Raw genomic sequence first — 23,866 nt, forward strand, 5'->3', positions numbered from 1 at the left:
ATCATGACAAAACCCTTTTAAAGCCATAATCTCATGACAGACAAGCCCTTTAATATGGCTACCATTACTTGCAGTGATCGCTGCAGAAACTACAAGTCCCAGCATGCCCAGATGATCTGGTACATTAATTTTCTTCAGTGCTTATGCCATATTTTTGATTGTAATAAGAAATGACCGTCACCGAAGATCCTCCATATAACATAAAGCTGGAAGCCGTCTTCTCTAATGGAAACAAATCCTTGTGAGAAGCTACAATAACAATCCTTACAGATTAATCATGCGCAGAGGAAATATCAATGCGTCCTATTGTGCGCCGGCCGGTGGTAATTGCAGCCATCTCCCATGTGTTGATGTATTGGAGGATAATGAGCGGAGTATTTAGGGGCATATATTCTATTGCTGGGAACAAAGCAAACACCCCTGGCTGCAGCCCGGCCATTGATGGCTCCTCTATAAGTATGGCGAGCCCCTGCAATATTGTGCTGATGATGGACCGTCCATACGTGGAGCTTAATCCGGCCTGACAGCATGAACTAATATGAAGGAAATGAAATGATGATGTAGTGTCAGCACCCCGTGTCATCGGAGCGCTGTGATCTCAGTACCCATGAATGGAGGGTCCCAGGTGTACGGCTCAGAAGTACGCACCTGGCGGAGGGGAGAGTGTAATGGACATCGAAATACTCATTTACAAAACCTCACTAGCTCCAATGTGATTTTAAAATAATTTATAGCCCGATTCTGCGTGATTTGGGAAAAACTGCTGACACGGGCAGGTTTGTGGGTCAGAACCATAGAAAACCTGGGTGGCAGGTGCCAGTCATATCCACTACTAATGGCATCCTCCAGATGATTGGACTCTACAAGCCACAGTGGCTTGTTGTAGCCAGTACTAGTGTTAGTGTCCAATGTATAGTGGTCAATAGTGAGGTCACTGTGCTATATGCAATGGCTGAGTGCGGACAGTAGTGACATCACTGTAATGTGCGGTGGCTCAGTGAGAACAGTGACATCACTGTAATGTGCGGTGGCTCAGTGAGGACAGTGACATCACTGTAATGTGCGGTGGCTCAGTGAGGACAGTAGTGACATCACTGTAATGTGCGGTGGCTCAGTGAGGACAGTAGTGACATCACTGTAATGTGCGGTGCGCTCTATGAGAACAGTAGTGACCTCACTAGTGTGCTGTGGGTCGGTGAGGACAGTAGTGACCTCACTAGTGTGCTGTGGGTCGGTGAGGACAGTAGTGACCTCACTAGTGTGCGGTGGCTCGGTGAGGACAGTAGTGACCTCACTAGTGTGCGGTGGCTCGGTGAGGACAGTAGTGACCTCACTAGTGTGCGGTGGCTCGGTGAGGACAGTAGTGACCTCACTAGTGTGCGGTGGCTCGGTGAGGACAGTAGTGACCTCACTAGTGTGCGGTGGCTCGGTGAGGACAGTAGTGACCTCACTAGTGTGCGGTGGCTCGGTGAGGACAGTAGTGACCTCACTGTGCAAAATGTGTTATTGCAGGCAAGAGTGATGTCACGGAGCAAGGTTCAGTGTCCCATTGTGAACCTCTGTGATGTCCGTGTGCCACGTACAGTGGCTGACGGCGGCTGGTAGAGCTCTATCACCCCTCATCATTGGCCACTGTACGATTGTACTGTACAAGGTACGGGGGCCACTTCTGCCGTACGGGGGCCACATCTGTCATACGGGGGCCACTTCTGTTATTACTGGTGCATTGTTCTTGTAGTATTTCTTCTCCGGCAATAACTACATGTAAGACCCCTAGATATCTATTACGGGAGGTGTATGTGTATTCTGCTAGCCATAGGCTTATGTATATGGCCGATGATACGGGCCGGCTTTTACATCCTATTTTCTCTCCAATATTAATTTGTCTAGGTTTTAGGGTGCTTTTATGTTTTGCAGTGTGCTGGAAAGTGAAATTACATCAGCCCTCATTAATACATTCTCTATGCTGTGACTTCGGAGTTTTAATAGGGTCACACAAGCCATGGGGAAGCGGCAGCTGCACCGCTGTAACGTGAGCATCAGCGACTATACCCTGAACCTATGTAACTGGAGAACGCATAGGTAGCGGAGACCTCGCTCCAACTTCACAGCCAGCGGCTAATCTACACGGCGTCTCCTGTCTGACAACCTGCTCGCCATGCCAAGTGGGGCGAGTGGCGATCGCCGCTATGTAAAGGGAAATGGAATGAATCATTAGGGGCAAAGCAGTAGGACTGACCAGCCATAATGGCGGAGCTGTGAAAAATATCTATCCACTCTGACACTGAGAAGTGACTTGATTTGTCATGTATAGTGCCCCCCATTGCTTTCACTATTGCCTATTCAGTGCTGTGGCCCCTTTTTATTTTTTTCCTGCACAGCAGTGACCCCCTTAATTCTTAGAATCAGTGGGGCCCCAGAGGTCTGTGCTCCATAGATGAAACAGTGATGGCTTATTAGTTGGCCCGCGCTGATCAGCAAGTTGTTTCCTCTCCTATGGATGGGCAATGGCTTCCAATGTGAATGCATATAGTCAGGCTTCTCTGTTAATTGTACCCGGCATCACTCTGCCGTGGTGCTTTCTGCAGTGCGGATGATTATCACATCTCGCCATCCGTAAATGTGTGGCGTTTGCGGACTAATCAGAAGCGTCCATCTTTTGCGATGTGAGTGGTATGTGCGGTATGTGACGACTGAGAAGTATCATTTATTCTTTAATCGCGTCGGACTCGCAGGTTACAATATCTATATTTCTCATCTACGCCTCCTAACAATGGCTCCTCTGTGTGTTGGATTGACAGATGCTGTACTCGGAGCAGTTACTCTGCTGCATCCAGTCCATGATCAGTACGTGCCAGCAAACCGCTCCAGACGTCAGCCCGCAGTGCATGCGAGTCCTGATAGCAATACTCGCCAGCCCGGCCTCCGAAACCCTGTACGGAAAGGTAATGTTATCTCTCCTCTGTCCATTGTTACTGCTGCTTCCACAGACCAGAAGACAAGCAGAGAGCTGCGCAGACGGGGTGAGAATGTGTGTATTTACTGCCCCCTTAGTGGATCAGACACACTGCAGAATCTGACTACTGTATCTTTAATGAGATATTACAAACCCCCTCCTCTGGTGACTATTTTTTTTATAGTATTAGTCTTATAGCTGAACTGTTAACATTTTTGGGAGCTTCTTGTTACATGAATCCAAAAGTCAGAACTAATAGATATGGCCAACTTTTGAAATTTTTTTATTTTTTTTGCACTTTTCCCTTCTTGTCCCTTCTTGTCCCTTACCCCCCCACAACTTTTTTCTTCTTCTCCTTCCCTCTCCCTCCACACAACTTTTTCTTCTTCTTCCCTCTCCCCACACAACCTTTCAACCTTTTTCTTCCCCCCCCCCCACACAACTTTCTTCTTCTTCCCCACACAACCTTTCAACCTTTTTCTTCTTCTCCCCCCCACACAACTTTCTTCTTCTTCGTCGTCTTCTTCGTCTCCTTCTTCTTCCCCACACAACTTTCTTCTTCTTTGTCGTCTTCTTCGTCTCCTTCTTCTTCCCCACACAACTTTCTTCTTCTTTGTCGTCTTCTTCGTCTCCTTCTTCTTCCCCACACAACTTTCTTCTTCTTTGTCGTCTTCTTCGTCTCCTTCTTCTTCCCCACACAACTGTCTTCGTCGTCTTCTTCCCCACACAACTGTCTTCGTCGTCTTCTTCCCCACACAACTGTCTTCGTCGTCTTCTTCCCCACACAACTGTCTTCGTCGTCTTCTTCCCCACACAACTGTCTTCGTCGTCTTCTTCCCCACACAACTGTCTTCGTCGTCTTCCCCACACAACTGTCTTCGTCGTCTTCCCCACACAACTGTCTTCGTCGTCTTCCCCACACAACTGTCTTCGTCGTCTTCCCCACACAACTGTCTTCGTCTTCTTCCCCACACAACTGTCTTCGTCTTCTTCCCCACACAACTTTCTTCGTCTTCTTCCCCACACAACTTTCTTCGTCTTCTTCCCCACACAACTTTCTTCGTCTTCTTCCCCACACAACTGTCTTCGTCTTCTTCCCCACACAACTGTCTTCGTCTTCTTCCCCACACAACTGTCTTCGTCTTCTTCCCCACACAACTGTCTTCGTCTTCTTCCCCACACAACTGTCTTCGTCTTCTTCCCCACACAACTGTCTTCGTCTTCTTCCCCACACAACTGTCTTCGTCTTCTTCCCCACACAACTGTCTTCGTCTTCTTCCCCACACAACTGTCTTCGTCTTCTTCCCCACACAACTGTCTTCGTCTTCTTCCCCACACAACTGTCTTCGTCTTCTTCCCCACACAACTGTCTTCGTCTTCTTCCCCACACAACTGTCTTCGTCTTCTTCCCCACACAACTGTCTTCGTCTTCTTCCCCACACAACTGTCTTCGTCTTCTTCCCCACACAACTTTCTTCGTCTTCTTCCCCACACAACTTTCTTTGTCTTCGTCTTCTTCCCCACACAACTTTCTTTGTCTTCGTCTTCTTCCCCACACAACTTTCTTTGTCTTCGTCTTCTTCCCCACACAACTTTCTTTGTCTTCGTCTTCTTCCCCACACAACTTTCTTTGTCTTCGTCTTCTTCCCCACACAACTTTCTTTGTCTTCGTCTTCTTCCCCACACAACTTTCTTTGTCTTCGTCTTCTTCCCCACACAACTTTCTTTGTCTTCGTCTTCTTCCCCACACAACTTTCTTTGTCTTCGTCTTCTTCCCCACACAACTTTCTTTGTCTTCGTCTTCTTCCCCACACAACTTTCTTTGTCTTCGTCTTCTTCCCCACACAACTTTCTTTGTCTTCGTCTTCTTCCCCACACAACTTTCTTTGTCTTCGTCTTCTTCCCCACACAACTTTCTTTGTCTTCGTCTTCTTCCCCACACAACTTTTTTTTATTTTTTTTGTAGGACGAGTTGACGTTTTAAATGACACCATTCATTTTATCATATAATGCGCTAAAAAATTGGAAACATTTTAAAATGGTGAAAAAGCTTAATTCTGCCATTTGTGCTGTGTGGTAAAAATAATCTAGAAAATTGTGTGTGTATATGTATAGTGTACATATTGGCGGTTAAAGTAAATCAGAACTTTAGCATTAAAAAAAAAAAAAAAAAAAAAAAAAAAATTGGGGTTAGTATTACTATTTTCTAAGAATTTATTATTTCCTAACCTTTGTTTTATTATTCCATGATCAGAGCAGTGTGATTAAGTTTTGGGCTTTTTTGCATGGCAGCCTGTCTGATTTTATTGGTACCATTTTTTGTGGTAAATATAATGTTTTGAGGGAAGATACAGTCAATGAAAAAACCCCAGCAATTTTGGCATGTTGATTTTCTTTTTTCTCAGCATTTATCCTTTGAATTAATTCAATTATATTTTCAAAGATTTGACTTTTGCCGGCATGGCAGTTCCAAATATGTTTGTCTTTTATTTATTTATTTATTTATTTATTTATTTACTAGATGGTGGCCCGATTCTAACGCATCGGGTATTCTAGAATAGGTATGCGGCCGACGGGGCGCAATCAGCAGAGCGGTATTGAAATTTGGCGCCTATATCGCAGATTGGTCACGGCCGGCGGTCGCGACTAATCAGCAGAGCGGGGTTTAAATTTGGCGCCAATAATGCTGATTGGTCGCGGCCGGCCACCGCAACCAATCAGCAGAGCGGCGTTTAGATTTGCCGCCCATCTCGCTGATTGGTCGCAGTGGCCGGCCGCGATTAATCAGCAGAGCGGCGTTTAAATTTGCCGCCCATCTCGCCGGCCACCGCGACCAATCAGCGTCGTATTAGCGAGGACCGGGGAGCGGCGCTGCCTGTGCGGCTCCTTCTGCTGCGAGAAGCCGGGAGATGAGCGGCTGCTCGCAGCAGAAGCATCCCCACCGGCAGCGCCGCTCCCCGGTCCTCCGTTCACACTTGCTGTCGGGAGATCAGCGGGCCAAGCCGCTGATCTTCCGACGTTAGCCGCATGGAGGTCAGCGGCGCTGGTCGGGGTAGTTGTGCTGCTAGCGCCGCTCATCTCCCCGCTGACCTCTGTCCGCCAGATGAGCCGCTAACGGCCGCCATCTTTTTTCAGAAATCCCGCGGCGCTGATTGCCCGCTGCCAGACCAGTGAGCGACGCGGGATTTCCAGGACAGACAGACAGACAGACAGACAGACGGGATAAGACAATTATATAGTAGATTTCATTTATTTTTTATTGGGAAAAGGAGAATGAGTCAAACTTTTATTTTTTCATATTTTTCAAAACTTTTTTTCTTTTTTTACTTTTAATACTTTTTTGTACTTTCTCAACTAAGAGACTTGAACCTTCCATTTGTTTTTCCTTGTGCATTTCACTATAAACTGTAATATATAGTGCAATCTCCTGCTGATTGCTGTATAACGCAGTTGTGTGGTGCCGACTCTGCTTCTGAGCATTGATGTTGGGAAAAGCTTAAAGGGGTTACAGCAAGATTTAGTCATCTCCTATCCCCCCTTCATTCATCAATGCCGGAGCGGAGTGCAGCTCTAGTCCATCTCTAGCAGTCCCATAGACCATTAATAGAGCAGAGGTGGTTTTCCCATCTACAAAGAATGGAGAGGTTTGTAATTTTTATCGTAGGTACACTTCAACTGTGAGAGACAGAATCTTGAAAAAAAAAAAAAACAGAAAATCACATTATATAAAAATCATACAATTAATTTGCATTTTATTGCTTGAAATAAATATTTGATATAATAGAAAAACAGAACTTAATATTTGGTACAGAAACCTTTGTTACAATTACAGAGGTCAGACGTTCCCTGTAGTTCTTGACCAAGTTTGCACACTCTGCAGCAGTGATTTTGGCCCACTCCTCCATACAGATCTTCTCCAGATCTTTCAGGTTTCGGGGGCGGTCGTTGGGCAACATTAAGTTTCAGCTTCCTCCAAAGATTTTCTATTGAGTTTAGGTCTGGAGACTGGCTAGGTCACTCCAGGACCTTGAAATGCTTCTTACGGAGCCACTCCTTAGTTGCCCTAACTGTGTTTTGGGTCATTGTCATGCTGGAAGACCCAGCCATGACCCATCTTCAATTCTCTTACTGAGGGAAGTAGATTGTTGGCCAAAATCTCAAGATACATGACCCCATCTTCCCTTCAATACGGTGCAGTTATCCTTTGCAGAAAAGCAAACCTAAAGTATGATGTTTTCCCCACCATGCTTCACGGTTGGGACGGTGTTCTTGGGGTTGTAATTATACTTCTTCCTCCAAACATGGTGAGAGGAGTTGATACCAAAAAGTTATATTTTGGTCTCATCTGACCACATGACCTTCACCCATGCTTCCTCTGGATCATTGGTGAAATTCAAATGGGCCTGGACATGTGCTGGCGAGAGCAGGGGGACCTTGCGTGCCCTGCAGGATTTTAATCCATGACGGCATAGTGTGTTACTAATGGTAATGTTTGAGACTGTGGTCCCAGCTCTCTTCAGGTAATTGACCAGGTCCTCCCATGTAGTTCTGGACTGATTCTTGACCTTTCTCAGAATCATCCTTATCCGGCGAGATCTTGCATGGAGCCCCAGACCGAGGAAGATTGACAGTCATCTTGTGTTTCTTCCATTTTCTAATAATTGTGCCAACAGTTGTTGCCTTATCACCAACTGCTTGCCTATTGTCCTCTAGCCTATCGCAGCCTTGTGCAGGTCTACAATTTTGTCCCTGGTGTCCTGAGACAGCTCTTTAGTCTTGGCCATGGTGGAGAGGTTGGAGTGTGATTGAGTGTGTGGACCGGTGTCTTTTATACAGGCAACGCATTCAAACTGGTGCAATTAATACAGGTAATGAGTTCAGAGTAGGAGGGATTCTTAAGGAAAAACTAACAGGTCTGTGAGAGTCAGAATTCTTGCTGGTTGGTAGGTGACCAAATAATTAAATTGCACTTTATTGCATGAAATATTTAAAATCATACAATGTGGTTTTCTGTTTTTTATTTTTAGATCCTGTCTGTCACAGGTGAAGGTGTACCTATGATAAAAATTACAGACCTCTCCATTCTTTGTAGGTGGGAAAACTTGCAAAATCGGCAGTGTATCAAATACTTGTTTTCCCCACTGTATAACTGTATAATGTTTCTGTTCCCTGACATCGGACTGTTATTTCCCACAGGAGATGACATTAAGTTGATGATAAAGTGTCTCCCTGCTTGCACCGCCAGCGACCAGGCGCGGCCTGTAGGGATACGCACTGCCAGCGAGCAAGCGCGGCCTGTAGGGATACGCACTGTGAGCGAGCAGGCACTGCCTGTAGGGATACGCACCGCCAGCGAGCAGGCGCTGCCTGTAGGGATACGCACCGCCAGCGAGCAGGCGCGGCCTGTAGGGATACGCGCCGCCAGCGACCAGGTGCGGCCTGTAGGGATACACGCCGCCAGCAAACAGGTTGCGGCCTGTAGGGATACGCGCCACCAGCTACCAGGCTCGGCCTGTAGGGATACGCGCCGCCAGCGACCAGGCGCGGCCTGTAGGGATACGCGCCGCCAGCGACCAGGCGCGGCCTGTAGGGATGCACGCCGCCAGCGACCAGGCGCGGCCTGTAGGGATACGCGCCGCCAGCGACCAGGCGCGGCCTGTAGGGATACCTGCCAATATCTGCTTGATTTCCCTTTAGCGCCACCACACAAGAAATTGCAGATTACACAGTGTCCATTTTAATCGGTAGGTTGTATGACCGGACATTGCGAAGACCTTTCCATTATGTCCGAGAGCTGAGGATCCTAAACCGAGCCCCCCTCCCCCTCTATTAATGTAGAATTCCCCTATAAGGTGCATATATAAATGGGTTATTTAAGCCAGACAATCCCCATTAATGACTTGCAGTCCAGACAGATGACACATCAGCTGGCGGCGCCTCCTCTCATCACTTGCTTTATATATTTATGGCCTTGGAGATGTTCTCGTATTTTGAATCCATGAAGCCCCTCTAATACTTTTGTGCTCGATCTGCTGTTTTTGTTCAGGGCCCATAAAGTTCTGATACACAGATATAAGGTCAGAGAAGTAATGCATGTCCACGACATCAATCATCAGCGCTATGTCAGTCTTTACTTGTCGGACCACTGAGAAGCAGACGCAGCGTCAGCAGTATAGTGCTCACCAGAAGAATCAGACCTCACGGCGTACAGGAACAGAGACTTCTCTCCATTTCCCCAATGCTGTGCAGTAACCTTACTTTCTCCTGTTTTATCATTCGTTTTTGTAACTATTTAATATAATTTATTATTTCTAACCTCTCTGCATTAAAGCAGTCACCCAGGACTTCTATATTGCTGGTCTGTCCTTAGATAGGTCATCAGTGTCAGATTGGTGGAAGTGCGACATCCGGCCCCCCGCCGATCAGCTGTTCCTGCTGCAGGTGGCGGCCGGATGGAGCGGAGCAGGACAGCTCCGTCAACTGTATAGTGGCTGCAGCCGGGTACTGCACATCCACCCCTATATGAAAGAATGGGGGCTAATGTGCAGTACCCCGCTGTGGCCACTGTACAGTTGATGGAGGTGTGCAGGCGGGCGGCTGGATGGAGTGCAACAGCGGTCGGCGGTGGTGCCGGGTGTCGCACCCTCGCCGATCTGGTATTGATGACCTATTTTAAGGATAGGCCAGCAATATAAAAGTACTGGACAACCCCTTTAATCATTTTACCGCCATTATAGGAGCTTTCAAACATAGTTTGCATTGTACATCCAAGGAAAACGTCAGGAGGAGTTTCCGACAAGACGCCACCAGTGTAAGGGGGGGCATACACCTCGACGTACGTAGTAGGCTCCTGTCTCTCTGAAGGGTTAAAGGTGACCATTGCATGGCATGTCTTTTTCTGCAGGTTCAGAATGTAATGCTGTCACTAGCAGAGGCACAAGGTGTGAGCGGACTCCAGGGGCTGTACAGACTGCACATGCAAGAGTTAATGCTTTGGGCATCCAGAGGTCATGGTCACTGGGCCGGCTATTCCATCGAACGGGCACAATTTGAGGTCCTCGTCTCTGAATCTGGTAAGTTCTAGGAAAAATCACTTATTTGTTAAATTATGAAGAAGTAATGGATGGACGGACGGGAGAGTGACTGCGGGATCAGACTACACGGGGATTGTTTGTAGTCTGTAACCATGGAGACACACACCGGTCACTATACATGTCATATACACAAATACCGCAGGGGATTTTTAATTAAGACTTGTTGCTTAAAGCCTTGATTTTAGTTAATTTATGTATTGGACAGATTAATAAAAAATGTGCTAAAAGTAGAGACCCTTCCTTCTTAGGAGGGAACTTTGAAAACAAAGTGTCTGCCCCTCTGTGACCCCTATCTTCAATTGGGGGACAAAGTATTGACCAGCGACCATTTAAAGGAGTTGTCCACTTTTTGATTTATTTTTTTGCATGGTCTCGGCTTCTAAGATAAATGTTTCTCGCCTTAGCAGTTTCCTGCTGCTCCTCTTGTAATGCCGCTCAGGTCGATCACTGACCTCCTTACTGTTAAAACCAGGTGGACATGTGATTGGCTGCAGCGGTGACTGATCCTTTTAGGCTTCATTATCATCCCACAGAGACGTGCTGCTAAAATGAAAACTACAGGTGTATGTAACCACAAGATGTTAATGACAGCAGTTAGTTATGCTCCTGCGCCCCCTCCGTCCATGCCTGATATCTCTAGTTTCCATTCCCATATTGTACAGTCAGATATCTGCTGGTTTCTGGACTCCATACAGTAACTTACAGCACAATGTTCTCTTTGTGCCTCGCTTCATCCTTATAAGTTGTGGTGTCTCAGGAATGCTCGGCCCGTTTGGCCCAGGGGCCAGATACCGCTCTCCCTGCCATGATATGTGGTAATTGTTACTCCTAGGACAAAAGACAAAGAATAATTCCACTAATTAACATGTATTGGTCCCAACACCTTGTTCTTTGTCTCGTGAAGCTACATTTTCCTCCCTGACATTCTTGCCCTGAGTGTTCAGGCCTTGTTTGTACATTTTCGCCTGGATCTGTAATTTTCTATTAATTTGAGGATGCATATTTTGGGTTTTGCTTAAGCAATATTGGTTAGATTATGCCTGAAGGCCCCGTTCCTATTAAGTACATTAAAGTGTTGTTTGCCCCTGGTCACAGAGGAGACAGTGACTGACGCCTCAACTCCTTTTTCTATTACACTGCAAATCATTTCAGAGCGGTGACCTTATGATCAGTGATCAATGTCTGACCACTGGGTTGTCACTGCTGAGCCCCCCACCATTGTTAGAACCTTTCCATCACCTTGTTCTGTCACGGTCACTGACGGTCCTGTAGATGTTGAATGGAGCGTCAGTGGTCATGTACTACCATCTCTCTCCTTTCATTCCTGTCGTAGATGGTGTGATCCACTGAGGCTGTCAGCTGTCCTGTGAATAAGATAACCTAATAATAGAGGCTTGTCTGCCCTTCCTTACTTCCCCCTCGTCTGCCCTTCCTTACTTCCCCCTCGTCTGCCCTTCCTTACTTCCCCCTCGTCTGCCCTTCCTTACTTCCCCCTCGTCTGCCCTTCCTTACTTCCCCCTCGTCTGCCCTTCCTTACTTCCCCCTCGTCTGCCCTTCCTTACTTCCCCCTCGTCTGCCCTTCCTTACTTCCCCCTCGTCTGCCCTTCCTTACTTCCCCCTCGTCTGCCCTTCCTTACTTCCCCCTCGTCTGCCCTTCCTTACTCCCCCCCCCCCCTCGTCTGCCCTTCCTTACTCCCCCCCCCCCCGCTCGTCTGCCCTTCCTTACTCCCCCCCCGCTCGTCTGCCCTTCCTTACTCCCCCCCCCCGCTCGTCTGCCCTTCCTTACTTCACCCCCCCTCGTCTGCCCTTCTTTACTTCACCCCCCCTCGTCTGCCCTTCCTTACTTCACCCCCCCTCGTCTGCCCTTCCTTACTTCACCCCCCCTCGTCTGCCCTTCTTTACTTCACCCCCCCTCGTCTGCCCTTCCTTACTTCACCCCCCCTCGTCTGCCCTTCCTTACTTCACCCCCCCTCGTCTGCCCTTCCTTACTTCACCCCCCCTCGTCTGCCCTTCCTTACTTCACCCCCCCCTCGTCTGCCCTTCCTTACTTCACCCCCCCTCGTCTGCCCTTCCTTACTTCACCCCCCCCTCGTCTGCCCTTCCTTACTTCACCCCCCCCTCGTCTGCCCTTCCTTACTTCACCCCCCCCTCGTCTGCCCTTCCTTACTTCACCCCCCCCCTCGTCTGCCCTTCCTTACTTCACCCCCCCTCGTCTGCCCTTCCTTACTTCACCCCCCCCTCGTCTGCCCTTCCTTACTTCACCCCCCCTCGTCTGCCCTTCCTTACTTCACCCCCCCCTCGTCTGCCCTTCCTTACTTCACCCCCCCTCGTCTGCCCTTCCTTACTTCACCCCCCCTCGTCTGCCCTTCCTTAGTTCACCCCTCGCTTCTCTTTTTTTTTCCTGACACTCAGATTTTAAGTTATTTACTATATCTCAATGTGCCTGCACCATGTAAATGATGTATTACAGATTCACACGTTTCGATATTCAGGGGGCACTGTTTCCTCGGATGTTGTATATGAAACCTTCCTACTGATCTGATAACCCAGAGCTGTGCTTACTTTAATAGCACCAGGAGTGATGGGGCAAAAGGCTGTCACTTTAGAAATATTCACACTGTTTTGTCCTTTTTTTCCTACGTCCTGGAAGCCACCATGAAGCAATAACTTTCTGCCCACAGCAGCAGGCTAGTGCGGAGTTGAATGAGAGATGTATACATTTGTGAGCTCCCCCTAGTGGTAAACAAGAAAAATTTTAAATCAATTTGGGCTCTTTTCATACAATGCAGTATGTGGTGAGCTCCCCCTGGTGGTGATCTAAAAAGTGTAAAAATACAACAAAAAATGTACCTAAAAAGTGAAATTTTTCGAGAAAATGTTATCTAACTGTAACGTTAATTTTCCAGGCCCGGTGATTGGAGAGCATCTCCATCTCTTAATGCCGGTTTTGAAGTCCTGCCTTCAACAAGACAAAGAGCCACAGATGCGACTGAAGCTCTTCACCATGTTGTCCAAACTCCTGCTGAAAGCCGGCGAGACCGTCGACTCCAAAGGGTTCGTTCCCAATCCTTCCCTTGATGTAAAACAATAAGCGCCCATTCATACGGGTTTGGGCTCTTGTCATACAACGCTTCAGAGACAGGAATGCTTGAAAGGCGTATTGTTCTGCTCCAGTCCTACACAGAAATGTTACTTAATTAACTTACTAAAGAAAAACAATGCACAAACCGCTTCAACTCCGTGGGAGAGGACGGTCCCACTAATCTGGAGACTTACATACCGTATATGAAAGGCTTGGAGGATCCGTCACCTCCCCTGACCTGTCTGATATAGGAAATACTTGTGTTCTCTGTACAGATTAGAAAACTGCAGCATCTGTAATTAGAACTCTGCACAATGTTCCTCCGTTATTCCTCCTGGAAAAGCAAGAATATATGGACAGCGAGGTATTAGCACTCCCTTGTCAATAGCTCCCGTCCGCACACACCAACAAAGTCTAATCAATGCTGCATATTCATACATTTCCAGGAGGAATAACAGAGGAACGGTGCAACACAAAGTTCTAGGACGATATGCTCCAGAGTCTTTGATTATGTAAAGGAATACAAGAATTTACTAAAAGACTACGGAGCCTATCTTCCTAGAATTTTTGTGTTGCACCGTTCCTCTGTTATTCCTCCTGGAAATGTATGAATGAATTGACTGCTCCTTATTTTTTTTTTTTCTCATTTGCTAAATCAGATGGGTCAGGAGATCTGCTAGGACCAATTTTGCATGTAATATGTATTATGATATGTTTAGACGTAAACACCGAATCTACACCTCAAAGTCGGAATGGTTAGGAATCCCTGTAGATCCGGGCAGGGAACTTGTAGATCAGGGCATTGTTGTATGGCTCAGCCCATGTACCTCCCAGATTTTATTTTCTGGCATTAAAAAAATATAAAAACTTTAGAATCCCTATTGTAAAGCTTTTGTCATCAGACAGGACACTTTGGGGTGTACCCTCACTCCCCACAATAAAGTAAAACTGCTTTTAGTATACATTCCCGTTCCAGTCTAGTATGTCCAGGAACTATCCCGATTCTCCTTCTCTGGAACATGCCATCCACTCTTTTTGAATGGGCGGTTCCTCCCCCATAAGTATTCTGACAGCACTATAGGTGCAGGAACTTCTCTTTTTCCCATCCACACGAGAGAGAGTGGATCCGGCCCTAAGGACAGGAAACCTGCCCGTCCAGAGCTGAAAGCATTTCTCTGTTAGGTGTGTCCGCAGTATGGCAGACAGGAGAGCAGGAGCAGAGAGAAGACCCTCCACCACTTCCCGTATCCGCCTGGCCATCTTTGTTTTAAGAGACAGATTACACTTGACAGCAAGGTAGACAGAAGGAGGCCGGCTCTTTTTTGGAAGGATTTTTGTGGGTGGAATAAATTATTTCGCAGTGTTGTAGACCTGGAATGGAGCATCAGATTATTTCGGGCGACAGAAGAATCCAATTTGCCCGATCCTTTTGTTCTCCGGAGAGAAGTCGCTGACAGGTGATTTTGGCAGTGGCTCGCTCTTAGAGGACACAGGATTATATCCGGATGAGATGTGTATGATTATACTTATCAAGGCAGAATTTGGATCCAGATATCAGAACATTAAATCCTGCATACAAACACAATTAGGAAGACACCATAGCTTCCAAAGACCCCTCCATACCCAACACGCATCTCGTTACGAGATGAAGAACAGAGATTTTTCTTGAGACAGTAGAAAAAATTGTGATGAAATGATCTAAAGGGTCTTATACTTTTACCAACTCCACAATGACTTAGATGCCCTTTGTTGGGCGCCAATGCAGTGACAGGTAGTGTATATAGGATCGCGGTAGAGTGTAGGGTTATAGTAGAACGGTAATGCCCATACATTAATATCGTTGGCACGGGTGCTCATTCTGCAGTGTTTTTTTTTTTTTTAATCAGCAATTTTTTGTGTTTGGGTGCCCCCTACTGGTCATTTCCATAAACTGAATATTTTTACCCTCCTAGACAGTTCCATCTTTACTCTGAAGCTCTCATTCGGGACATCCTGGCTCCTAACCTGAAGTGGCAAGCTGGGAGGACGGCGGGAGCCATCCGGACTGTAGCAGTGTCCTGCCTCTGGGTTCTGCTGCAGAGTGAGGTCCTTACACATGAAGAGGTAGCGTATGTCGTGGGATCTCCGTATCCCTCAGTATGATGGCACCGTGCATATAATGTACACTTATATCATTGCTGGTCGTCCATTACAGCAGCTTAGAATAGTTGTATTTTAAATGCCATATACCTGTACACGATATGTGATTCAAACAAATGTCCAAGAGTCCAATATAACATCTAAAGGACAAAAAGGAAAAAAAAATCTCTTGCTGAAACACATAATGAGCTTGTAATCATGATTATCATCGGCCTTTATCCAGTGCAGCACACTGGCTCCGCTGCTTTTTCTTCCAATTGTACTTCCCAGTGTCATCTCTTCCCCAGGTAACTGACACACACCCACCGCCATTCACATCGTGTAGAAGAAAACAGGGTTTATCAGACCGAACACTGCTTCCATTGCTCCATAGTCCATTTACGATCCTCACTTGTCCATTGGAGAGCTTTCAGCATTGGACAGTGGGCCGCACAGACACTCACTGGTCTGAGGTTACGCACTATCAGAGGATCATCGGCCTTGAGGAAGGGACGTTGTGGAGCGGACTCTCGATGATTGGGGCGTTGTGGAGCAGACTCTCGATGATTGGGGCGTTGTGGAGCAGACTCTCGATGATTTGGGCGTTGTGGAGCAGACTCTCGATGATTGGGGCGTTGTGGAGCAGACTCTCGATGATTGGGGCGTTGTGGAGCAGACTCTCGATGATTGGGACGTTGTGGAGCAGACTCTCGATGATTGGGGTGTTGTGGAGCAGACTCTCGATGATTGGGGCGTTGTGGAGCAGACTCTCGATGATTGGGGCGTTGTGGAGCAGACTCTCGATGATTGGGGCGTTGTGGAGCAGACTCTCGATGATTGGGGCGTTGTGGAGCAGACTCTCGATGATTGGGGCGTTGTGGAGCAGGCTCTCGATGATTGGGGCGTTGTGGAGCAGGCTCTCGATGATTGGGGCGTTGTGGAGCAGGCTCTCGATGATTGGGGCGTTGTGGAGCAGGCTCTCGATGATTGGGGCGTTGTGGAGCAGGCTCTCGATGATTGGGGCGTTGTGGAGCAGACTCTCGATGATTGGGGCGTTGTGCAGCGGGCTCTCGAAGGGGCGTTGTGCAGCGGGCTCTTGATGAAGGAGCGTTGTGGAGCGGGCTCTCGATTGGGGCATTGTGGTCGGACTCTCGATGATTGGGGCGTTGTGGAGCGGACTCTCGATGATTGGGGCATTGTGGAGCAGACTCTCGATGATTGGGGCATTGTGGAGCAGACTCTCGATGATTGGGGCATTGTGGAGCAGGCTCTCGATGATTGGGGCATTGTGGAGCAGGCTCTCGATGATTGGGGCGTTGTGGAGCAGGCTCTCGATGATTGGGGCATTGTGGAGCGGACTCTCGATGATTGGGGCGTTGTGGAGCAGGCTCTCGATGATTGGGGCATTGTGGAGCAGGCTCTCGATTGGGGCGTTGTGGAGCAGGCTCTCGATGATTGGGGCGTTGTGGAGCAGGCTCTCGATGATTGGGGCGTTGTGGAGCAGGCTCTCGATGATTGGGGCGTTGTGGAGCAGACTCTCGATGATTGGGGCGTTGTGGAGCAGACTCTCGATGATTGGGGCGTTGTGGAGCAGACTCTCGATGATTGGGGCGTTGTGGAGCAGACTCTCGATGATTGGGGCGTTGTGGAGCAGACTCTCGATGATTGGGGCGTTGTGGAGCAGACTCTCGATGATTGGGGCGTTGTGGAGCAGACTCTCGATGATTGGGGCGTTGTGGAGCAGACTCTCGATGATTGGGGCGTTGTGGAGCAGACTCTCGATGATTGGGACGTTGTGGAGCAGACTCTCGATGATTGGGGCGTTGTGGAGCAGACTCTCGATGATTGGGGCGTTGTGGAGCAGACTCTCGATGATTGGGGCGTTGTGGAGCAGACTCTCGATGATTGGGGCGTTGTGGAGCAGACTCTCGATGATTGGGGCGTTGTGGAGCAGACTCTCGATGATTGGGGCGTTGTGGAGCAGACTCTCGATGATTGGGACGTTGTGGAGCAGACTCTCGATGATTGGGGCGTTGTCACCACGCCTTCTCCAGAAATCTAGCGAAAAATCGCCTTCTGTGTGTCCTGACATAGTGGTAACCTTTACAGCAAATTTGTTCTCCAATAGCTCTTGTGTGGGATCAGTCCAGAACGGGCAGCCTGCACATCAATAAGCCTTCAGTGGGTCACCCCCTCATTCATTGCAATCCTTTCTTGCTTAGGATCAGTTACGCACATTTTATACTCATGGATCTATCCTAGCAATAATAGGATTTACATACTCCTTTAGGCTGCGTGCCCACTATGCGTTTTGCCACGGAATTTCCGCAGCGAAAACGCTTAAAAAACTCTTGTTAGTAGGTCTGCCATGTTCCCCAATGATAATCCGCATGTGCTGTGCACATGCTGCGGAAATTTCTGCTGTGGATTATCATTGCGAGAAAATCCGTAGCATGTCCATTAATTTTGCGGACACGCAGCGTAATTGCCGCCATTGACTTGCATTGAATCGCTTAATATTTGCATGACTACATGTGCACACGCGGATATTAAGCGATTCAATGTACGGATGGTACCAGGGTCTGGAGAAGTGGAGACTCTCCTCCAGACCCGGGTACCATAGTGCCTGTAAAAAAAAGAATTTAAAATAAAAAAATAAACATTATACTTACCTTCCGATGTCCCCCGGTCTCCTGTATGATGCATCCTGGCTCCCCGGCGTCTCGCGATTGTCTAAAACAGTGGTTCTCAACTCCAGTCCTCAAGACCCACCAACACATCACTTTTTCAGGATTTCCTTAGTATTGCACAGGTGATGGAATTATTACCTGTGTAATACTAATGAAATGCTGAAAACATGATCTGTTGGTGGGTCTTGAGGACTGGAGTTGAGAACCACTGGTCTAAAAGGACCTTCCATGATGTCATTTAGTCATGTGACAGGTCACGCGACCACTGACGTCGGCGGTCGCGTGACCTGTAACATGACTAAATTATGTCATGAAAGGTCCTTTTAGACCACCGCGAGCTGAACAAGAGACCGGACGCACCAGAGAAAAGACCGGCTGCCATCGGAAGGTGAGTATAATTTTTATTTTTTACAATTTTTATTCTTTTTTTCAACTATTAACTTGGTCCCACTGTATAAATCCATTCCGGTTGCAAGGATTTATATTGTGTGACCAAGTTGTCAAGGACTTTTCCAAGTGATGCTAAAATCGCTTGGAAAAGCGCTTGATAACCCGCATGCAGAAATGCATGCAAAAACGCTTGACAAACGCTTCTACCTGGCAGGAAAAACGCATGGAAAATCCGCATGCTTTTTTCCTGCCAGGGAGATGTGGAAAAAATCTGCAGCATTTCTGCATCATGTGCACTTAGCCTTACATAAAGTTTAACCTCCGGAAATAAAGTGTGAAATATGTAATCGCGTTGCTGGTAAAGAAGCATTAAAATGGGATTTCTATTTTCTTTGTTACTTTCTGATGCTTTATAAATGACACCTGTCTCCAGCAAGTTAAAGGGACTCTGTCAGCAGGTTTTTGCTACCTTTTCTGAGAGCAGCCTGATGTAGGCAAAGATAAGCTGAGTCCAGCGATGTATCGCTTACATTACTGGGTGCAGACAGTTCTGACACAATTAGAGCTTATAGATTTAGCAATGCAGCAGAGCTGAGTAAGCTAACCCCGCCCACACCATAGCAATTCAGCAGAGCTGAGAAAGCTAACCCCACCCACACCCTAGCAATGCAGCAGAGTTGAGGAAGTTAACCCTGCCCACACCAGGATCTGTATGTGCAAAGTCCAGAAACCAGTGAGGTGCTCATCACAGGAGGGGGCCTGTTAGTCCAGCAATGATAAGCTCCTGGTGCTAAAACACTCATTGCAAGCAAACAAAACCAGAAGCTTGATAAGAGAGGCTTCTGTGTTTTAACCCCTACAGCATGCGGTCTTCAGATTACATAGCAAAAACCTGCTGACAGATTCCTTTTAATGCAATGTAGTAAAGCACAAAGCCCATTTGTTATAGTGACAGGCTGGATTTATTGGCGCCCCCTCCCTCCTATGAGTTGCAGGTTCTCCAGGTACACGATGTCCTGATGCCCCCCGTTCTCTCTACTCTGGAAGAAGATTCAAAGACGAGCCGCCTGGTGTCATGCCGGATCATCAAGGCTCTCCTGGGAATCTGCGGACCGCACTTGGATCCAGATAAATTGAATACGATTTACCCCGGTATTTGCTTGTCTGTTTCTTGTGCTGTGAGAGAAGGCTGCTGTTCATTCTCACATACTGTATAACTATAATATATACATATATATGTAAATCACAGGGGTTGTCCACTTCCGGGATAAACCTGGTTGGGGCGTCATGTCAGCACCGTAGCTCATCTGTGGGCATTGATCGGTTGCAGCATTCCAATTTCTTCAGAGTGGATTGGCTGCAGCACTCACATGAAACCCCCACCGGATGTTGATACCAGTAGCATAACGGGGGACAAAGTGCTGAATACGGCGGAGTGGCGCCAGGCTAATGGGTCTGTCATTCTTTTTTTTTTTCGCCACCCTGGGCCCATTACTAAGAGTTTGTCCAGTATTCGACAGCCTGCTCTGTTGGTCTATGTTACTGCACATAGAGCTCCCCAAAATGTACAGAAAAACCTTGTTTATTCCAAATACAACTGCAATTAATCCACAGGAGAGAATTGTGAAATCTGAAAGGCAGCCATAAAAATACATTGCATTGCTTATAGTGTTCTAATTCTGACTGTATTACACTCCAGAGCTGCATTCACAGTGCTGATGGTGGTCACTGGAAGCAGGGGAACCTCAACGACAAGCATATAAAGATGAGATCTTCTCATTAGAAGTAGATCATATGTACAACTGCACAAAGACACTGTAGGGGGAGCCATTCCCTTTATCACTAGATGAATGCACTTCCTCCACTCTGCTACATTGCATGCAGAATGTAGACATTGCGATAGTAAGGAACACAGAGTCGTGGGCGTGCAAGCCTGGAGAATGTTAATGCAGCTCTGGATTATAATATAGACTGTAATTCACTACCTGTGCAAGAACGCTTGAATTTTTTTGTTAATTTTTGCCAGCTGTTTCCACCCTATCGATTGTTAAAGGGAATCTGTCCGTAGGATCAACCCTCCTAAGCCATCTATATGGGCACGGACATCATAAGAAGCTGAATAAAATGTTACCTTGATGTCTGCAATCCGATGTCTTATTCCATATAAATTCACATATTTCTTAATATGTAAATGAGCTGTTAAGATCTATGGGCCGGACATAGATCTCCCTGAGAATCTGCCTCCAGAGCTCATTTTCAATGCGACAGTGTGAGACATGTAATGACTGACACTTTGCTCTCATAATCACACAGCTCTGCAGTGAGATCAGAACTAACACACAACAGTGCTGAGCTTTGTCTCATTAAAAACACATTTGCAACAGCAGTTTTCCTCTCATAGTTCTTTGCTACAGAGCTGTCGTTGATTATAACCAACACAGTACATCAGAGTTGAACCTTGTTTCATTACGAACACATTGAAAGTTATCCTCCTCACAGTGCTGTCAGATCTGCTGTACTACCTCTCTCCTCCACACACTGGCCGACTGTGAGATGGAAGCTAAAGCACTATGAGAAGTTGCTGCTGCAAATGTGTTTGTAATGAGACACAGTTCAGTTCTGCTGTACTGAGCTAGTCGTAATCGCACACAGTTCTGCACTGAGATCAGGAGAGCAGAAGCAGACTGTCAGTCATTACTTGTCTCACACTGGTAATGCTCCCTTGCTGGGAGATCTATGTCTGGCCCATAGATCTTAACGGCTCATGTACTTATTAAGAAAAACGTTGATTTCTCTGGAATAAAACATCAGATCTCCAATATCAAGGTGTCATTTTATTCAGCTTCCTCATACCTGCGTGCCCATATAGACGGCTTAGGGGGGGTTGATCCTACTGACAGATTCCCTTTAAAAATTAAAGTGGTTGTCTAGGGAAAACAATTTATCTCCTATCCAAGGAAAGGTGATAACTTGTCGATATGTGAGGGTCCGACCGCTGGGACATGCACCGATCGACAAAACGGGGAATGCAAGGTAGTGGCAGTGCGCACCATTCACTCCCAATGGGACTGCCAAGCGCCGTGCCCAACTTTTTCCAGCAGCCCAATAGAGAATGAATGGTGCAGCATTCGGGCGTACAACCTGCCTCGCCATCTTGTAAGGGATAAACATTCCCCATTCTGCCAATCGGTGGGACACCTCCCGATCAGCAAGTAGTGAGGGGGTGACATTGACTTGCAAAGTTGGGCACCACCCGGTGAGCAAAGTAACTAGAAATGTGAACATCCATCATGTTTCACCTACAGTTGTGTTCTTTACAGAAATTGTAAAGCGTCTGGATGATGCCTCAGATGAAGTGCGGATCACGGCTGCCAAAACCCTCAATCTATGGTTCAAATTCATTGACGACCGGTACGAACGGACGACAAATCGAGGCCATCTCGAATTCCTGTATCGCTGTCTCCTTGTGCATCTTGATGACACTGATGCTACTCTCCAAGCTACAGTACTAGGTGAGTCTCGGGTCTCCTCTGAGATGCGTCCTCCTATGGATGGCACGTCTGAGGTGCCCCTGGAAGCCGGTCTCACATGAAGTCTCGTGACCACGTTTCTGGTATCTGGACGTCACTGCTCCTTGACTCCCTCTTCCCTTTTCCAGATCACGTTGTCTGACAGTAATTACAGCACTACCTTGTAATAGAGGGGCCTGTAGACATAGAGGCAGTGTCAGCTGGGGGGAGAGGAATCGCATAAACTGGTAGGTGACATCGAGCCTGGTGGCATCAAAGCAAAGGTGCCGCACATAAGAGCAGCAAATCATTACTTCTGGGCTATTGCCGCATCTTGCACTGAGCATTCAGACATACGTAGGTACTTCTCTGTAGTTTATGTAAGTGCTGTAGCCGAATAAACCAAAAAATGGTCACAGTGACAGGAGCCGCACCTGAGATGTTTGATTCCTGGCTTAGGCAGAAGCAGAACAGTCTATTTGAGTTTAGGTAAAAGGGAAATCGGTGGTCTAGACCGAAAATGATGCCGGTTTTTTGCAATTAGTAAATGGTGCCCTGTCCCTCGAGGAGAGCGCAGCAGAACATGCCAGGCTTCTGTTAGGATTGCCTCCTGTCAGTTTCTCTATGTCTCCATCATGTCAGCCCCACAGTCAGATCATTTTCTCTTTGCAGATCTTGTTCGGCTCCTGTACTCCGGTTTCTTTTCTGTTTTTCAGCACGGCCATTTGGTGTCTGATGGACACCGGCGAGTTTTATGATGGATGACAGGTTCATGTTAATCTGTTGTATAAATTGCTGCCTGTCCGTGCTGCCAGGGAATGATGTATGGGCCTTTTCTGAGTCGTTTACATCCATAAATCACGGTGGCATAAGGGGGAAAAATAGACCTATCATCCGGGCACCTTGTCAGATACACTCAATTGATCATGGAAGCTACGACACGTCACGTAATGGTATCCGTTAACCTGCTCAGTGCCGACTGATGACTGTGATGAGAGGTGCTTCGTCACGAGCAGTGGATCGGATCACTATTCTCCCGTTGTATTCTTTGCTGTTGTGTTTTGCACAATTTTTTTTCATGAATTTAATCACCTTAATTATTTCTCTTCTTGCCGTTTTACATTGTCACTGCACGTAGTAACAGTGACGTGCCTCCAGGTGGCAGCAACATATCAGGTAAAACCCTAATGATCGCAGCCGTAGTGATTTATTGGTGAGCCATTTATAGGATATATTACCCCAGTGATCGGCTTCTAGGAATAGACGCGTTACTGTGAGGCTTGGGATACGTAGCCGTCCTTTTTTATGTGATTTTGACTGAAAAAATCAGATCGTAGTTTAATTTTTTACACAGAATAGAAACCACATCCCCATTAATAGATCAGTGTGTGTGACCTCCTGTCTTGCAGACGTTTTGAAGGAAGCGAGTGTCACGTACCCATCGGTGTTGGTGCAAGAGATTGACGCCGTGAAGCACAAACATCGGACCCCGGAGTATTGTGATCAACTCCTCCAACACATCCAGATGATGGAAGACGACGTAATGGCCCCTGCGTGATCTGTTTTATGCATCAAGAATATTCATTTACATATGTATTTATTTTACATGGCCAAAATGTCTTTTCAGAAAATAATGTCTTTTATGCTGTGAGTACCCAAAGTGCCTCTGTGTGAGCGTTACACAAATACATTTATACATGCATTTCCCTATCCAGAGTGATGTGAACTTGCATGTCCAGCCCGCATGACTGTGTGTGTTGTTTAAATGCCACTTCTGTTGTTAAAAAGGGCAAAGTACTGCAGGGGGCATGCGCCGGCGCGCTTCAGCCTTTCCCGGCGCATGCACAGAACAGTACTTTACCCTCAGCAGGGCAGAGACGTGCGCCTGCGCAGGAGCGCGATGTCGGGGACCCTGTGTGGATGATGTAGGACGCGTCATCCACCCAAAGCAGAGAATAAGGAGAGCATCGCAAGGAGAGAGGAGGCGCCAGACCAACACCAGTGACGCCCATCAGACCAGACTGCAC

At 47.2% G+C, this 23,866-nt stretch overlaps 1 protein-coding gene across 1 annotated transcript in view; it reads left to right on the forward strand.

The window, feature by feature from the left end:
• The window catches only part of DNAAF5 (dynein axonemal assembly factor 5), a 47,937-nt gene extending 24,384 nt beyond the window's left edge, over positions 1 to 23,553 (forward strand). The window contains exons 7-13 of the mRNA XM_073648042.1: positions 2,802 to 2,945; positions 9,861 to 10,029; positions 12,957 to 13,104; positions 15,085 to 15,235; positions 19,326 to 19,482; positions 21,651 to 21,842; positions 23,249 to 23,553. Coding sequence (XP_073504143.1) covers positions 2,802 to 2,945; positions 9,861 to 10,029; positions 12,957 to 13,104; positions 15,085 to 15,235; positions 19,326 to 19,482; positions 21,651 to 21,842; positions 23,249 to 23,397 — 1,110 coding nt within the window. The 3' untranslated portion in view covers positions 23,398 to 23,553. The remainder of the gene's footprint in view (positions 1 to 2,801; positions 2,946 to 9,860; positions 10,030 to 12,956; positions 13,105 to 15,084; positions 15,236 to 19,325; positions 19,483 to 21,650; positions 21,843 to 23,248) is intronic.
• Positions 23,554 to 23,866: the final 313 nt, after the last annotated feature.

Source organism: Phyllobates terribilis, unplaced genomic scaffold (genome assembly GCF_046119375.1).
Source record: "Phyllobates terribilis strain yellow unplaced genomic scaffold, ASM4611937v1 Scaffold_9__5_contigs__length_417890890, whole genome shotgun sequence".
Taxonomy (NCBI): domain Eukaryota; kingdom Metazoa; phylum Chordata; class Amphibia; order Anura; family Dendrobatidae; genus Phyllobates; species Phyllobates terribilis.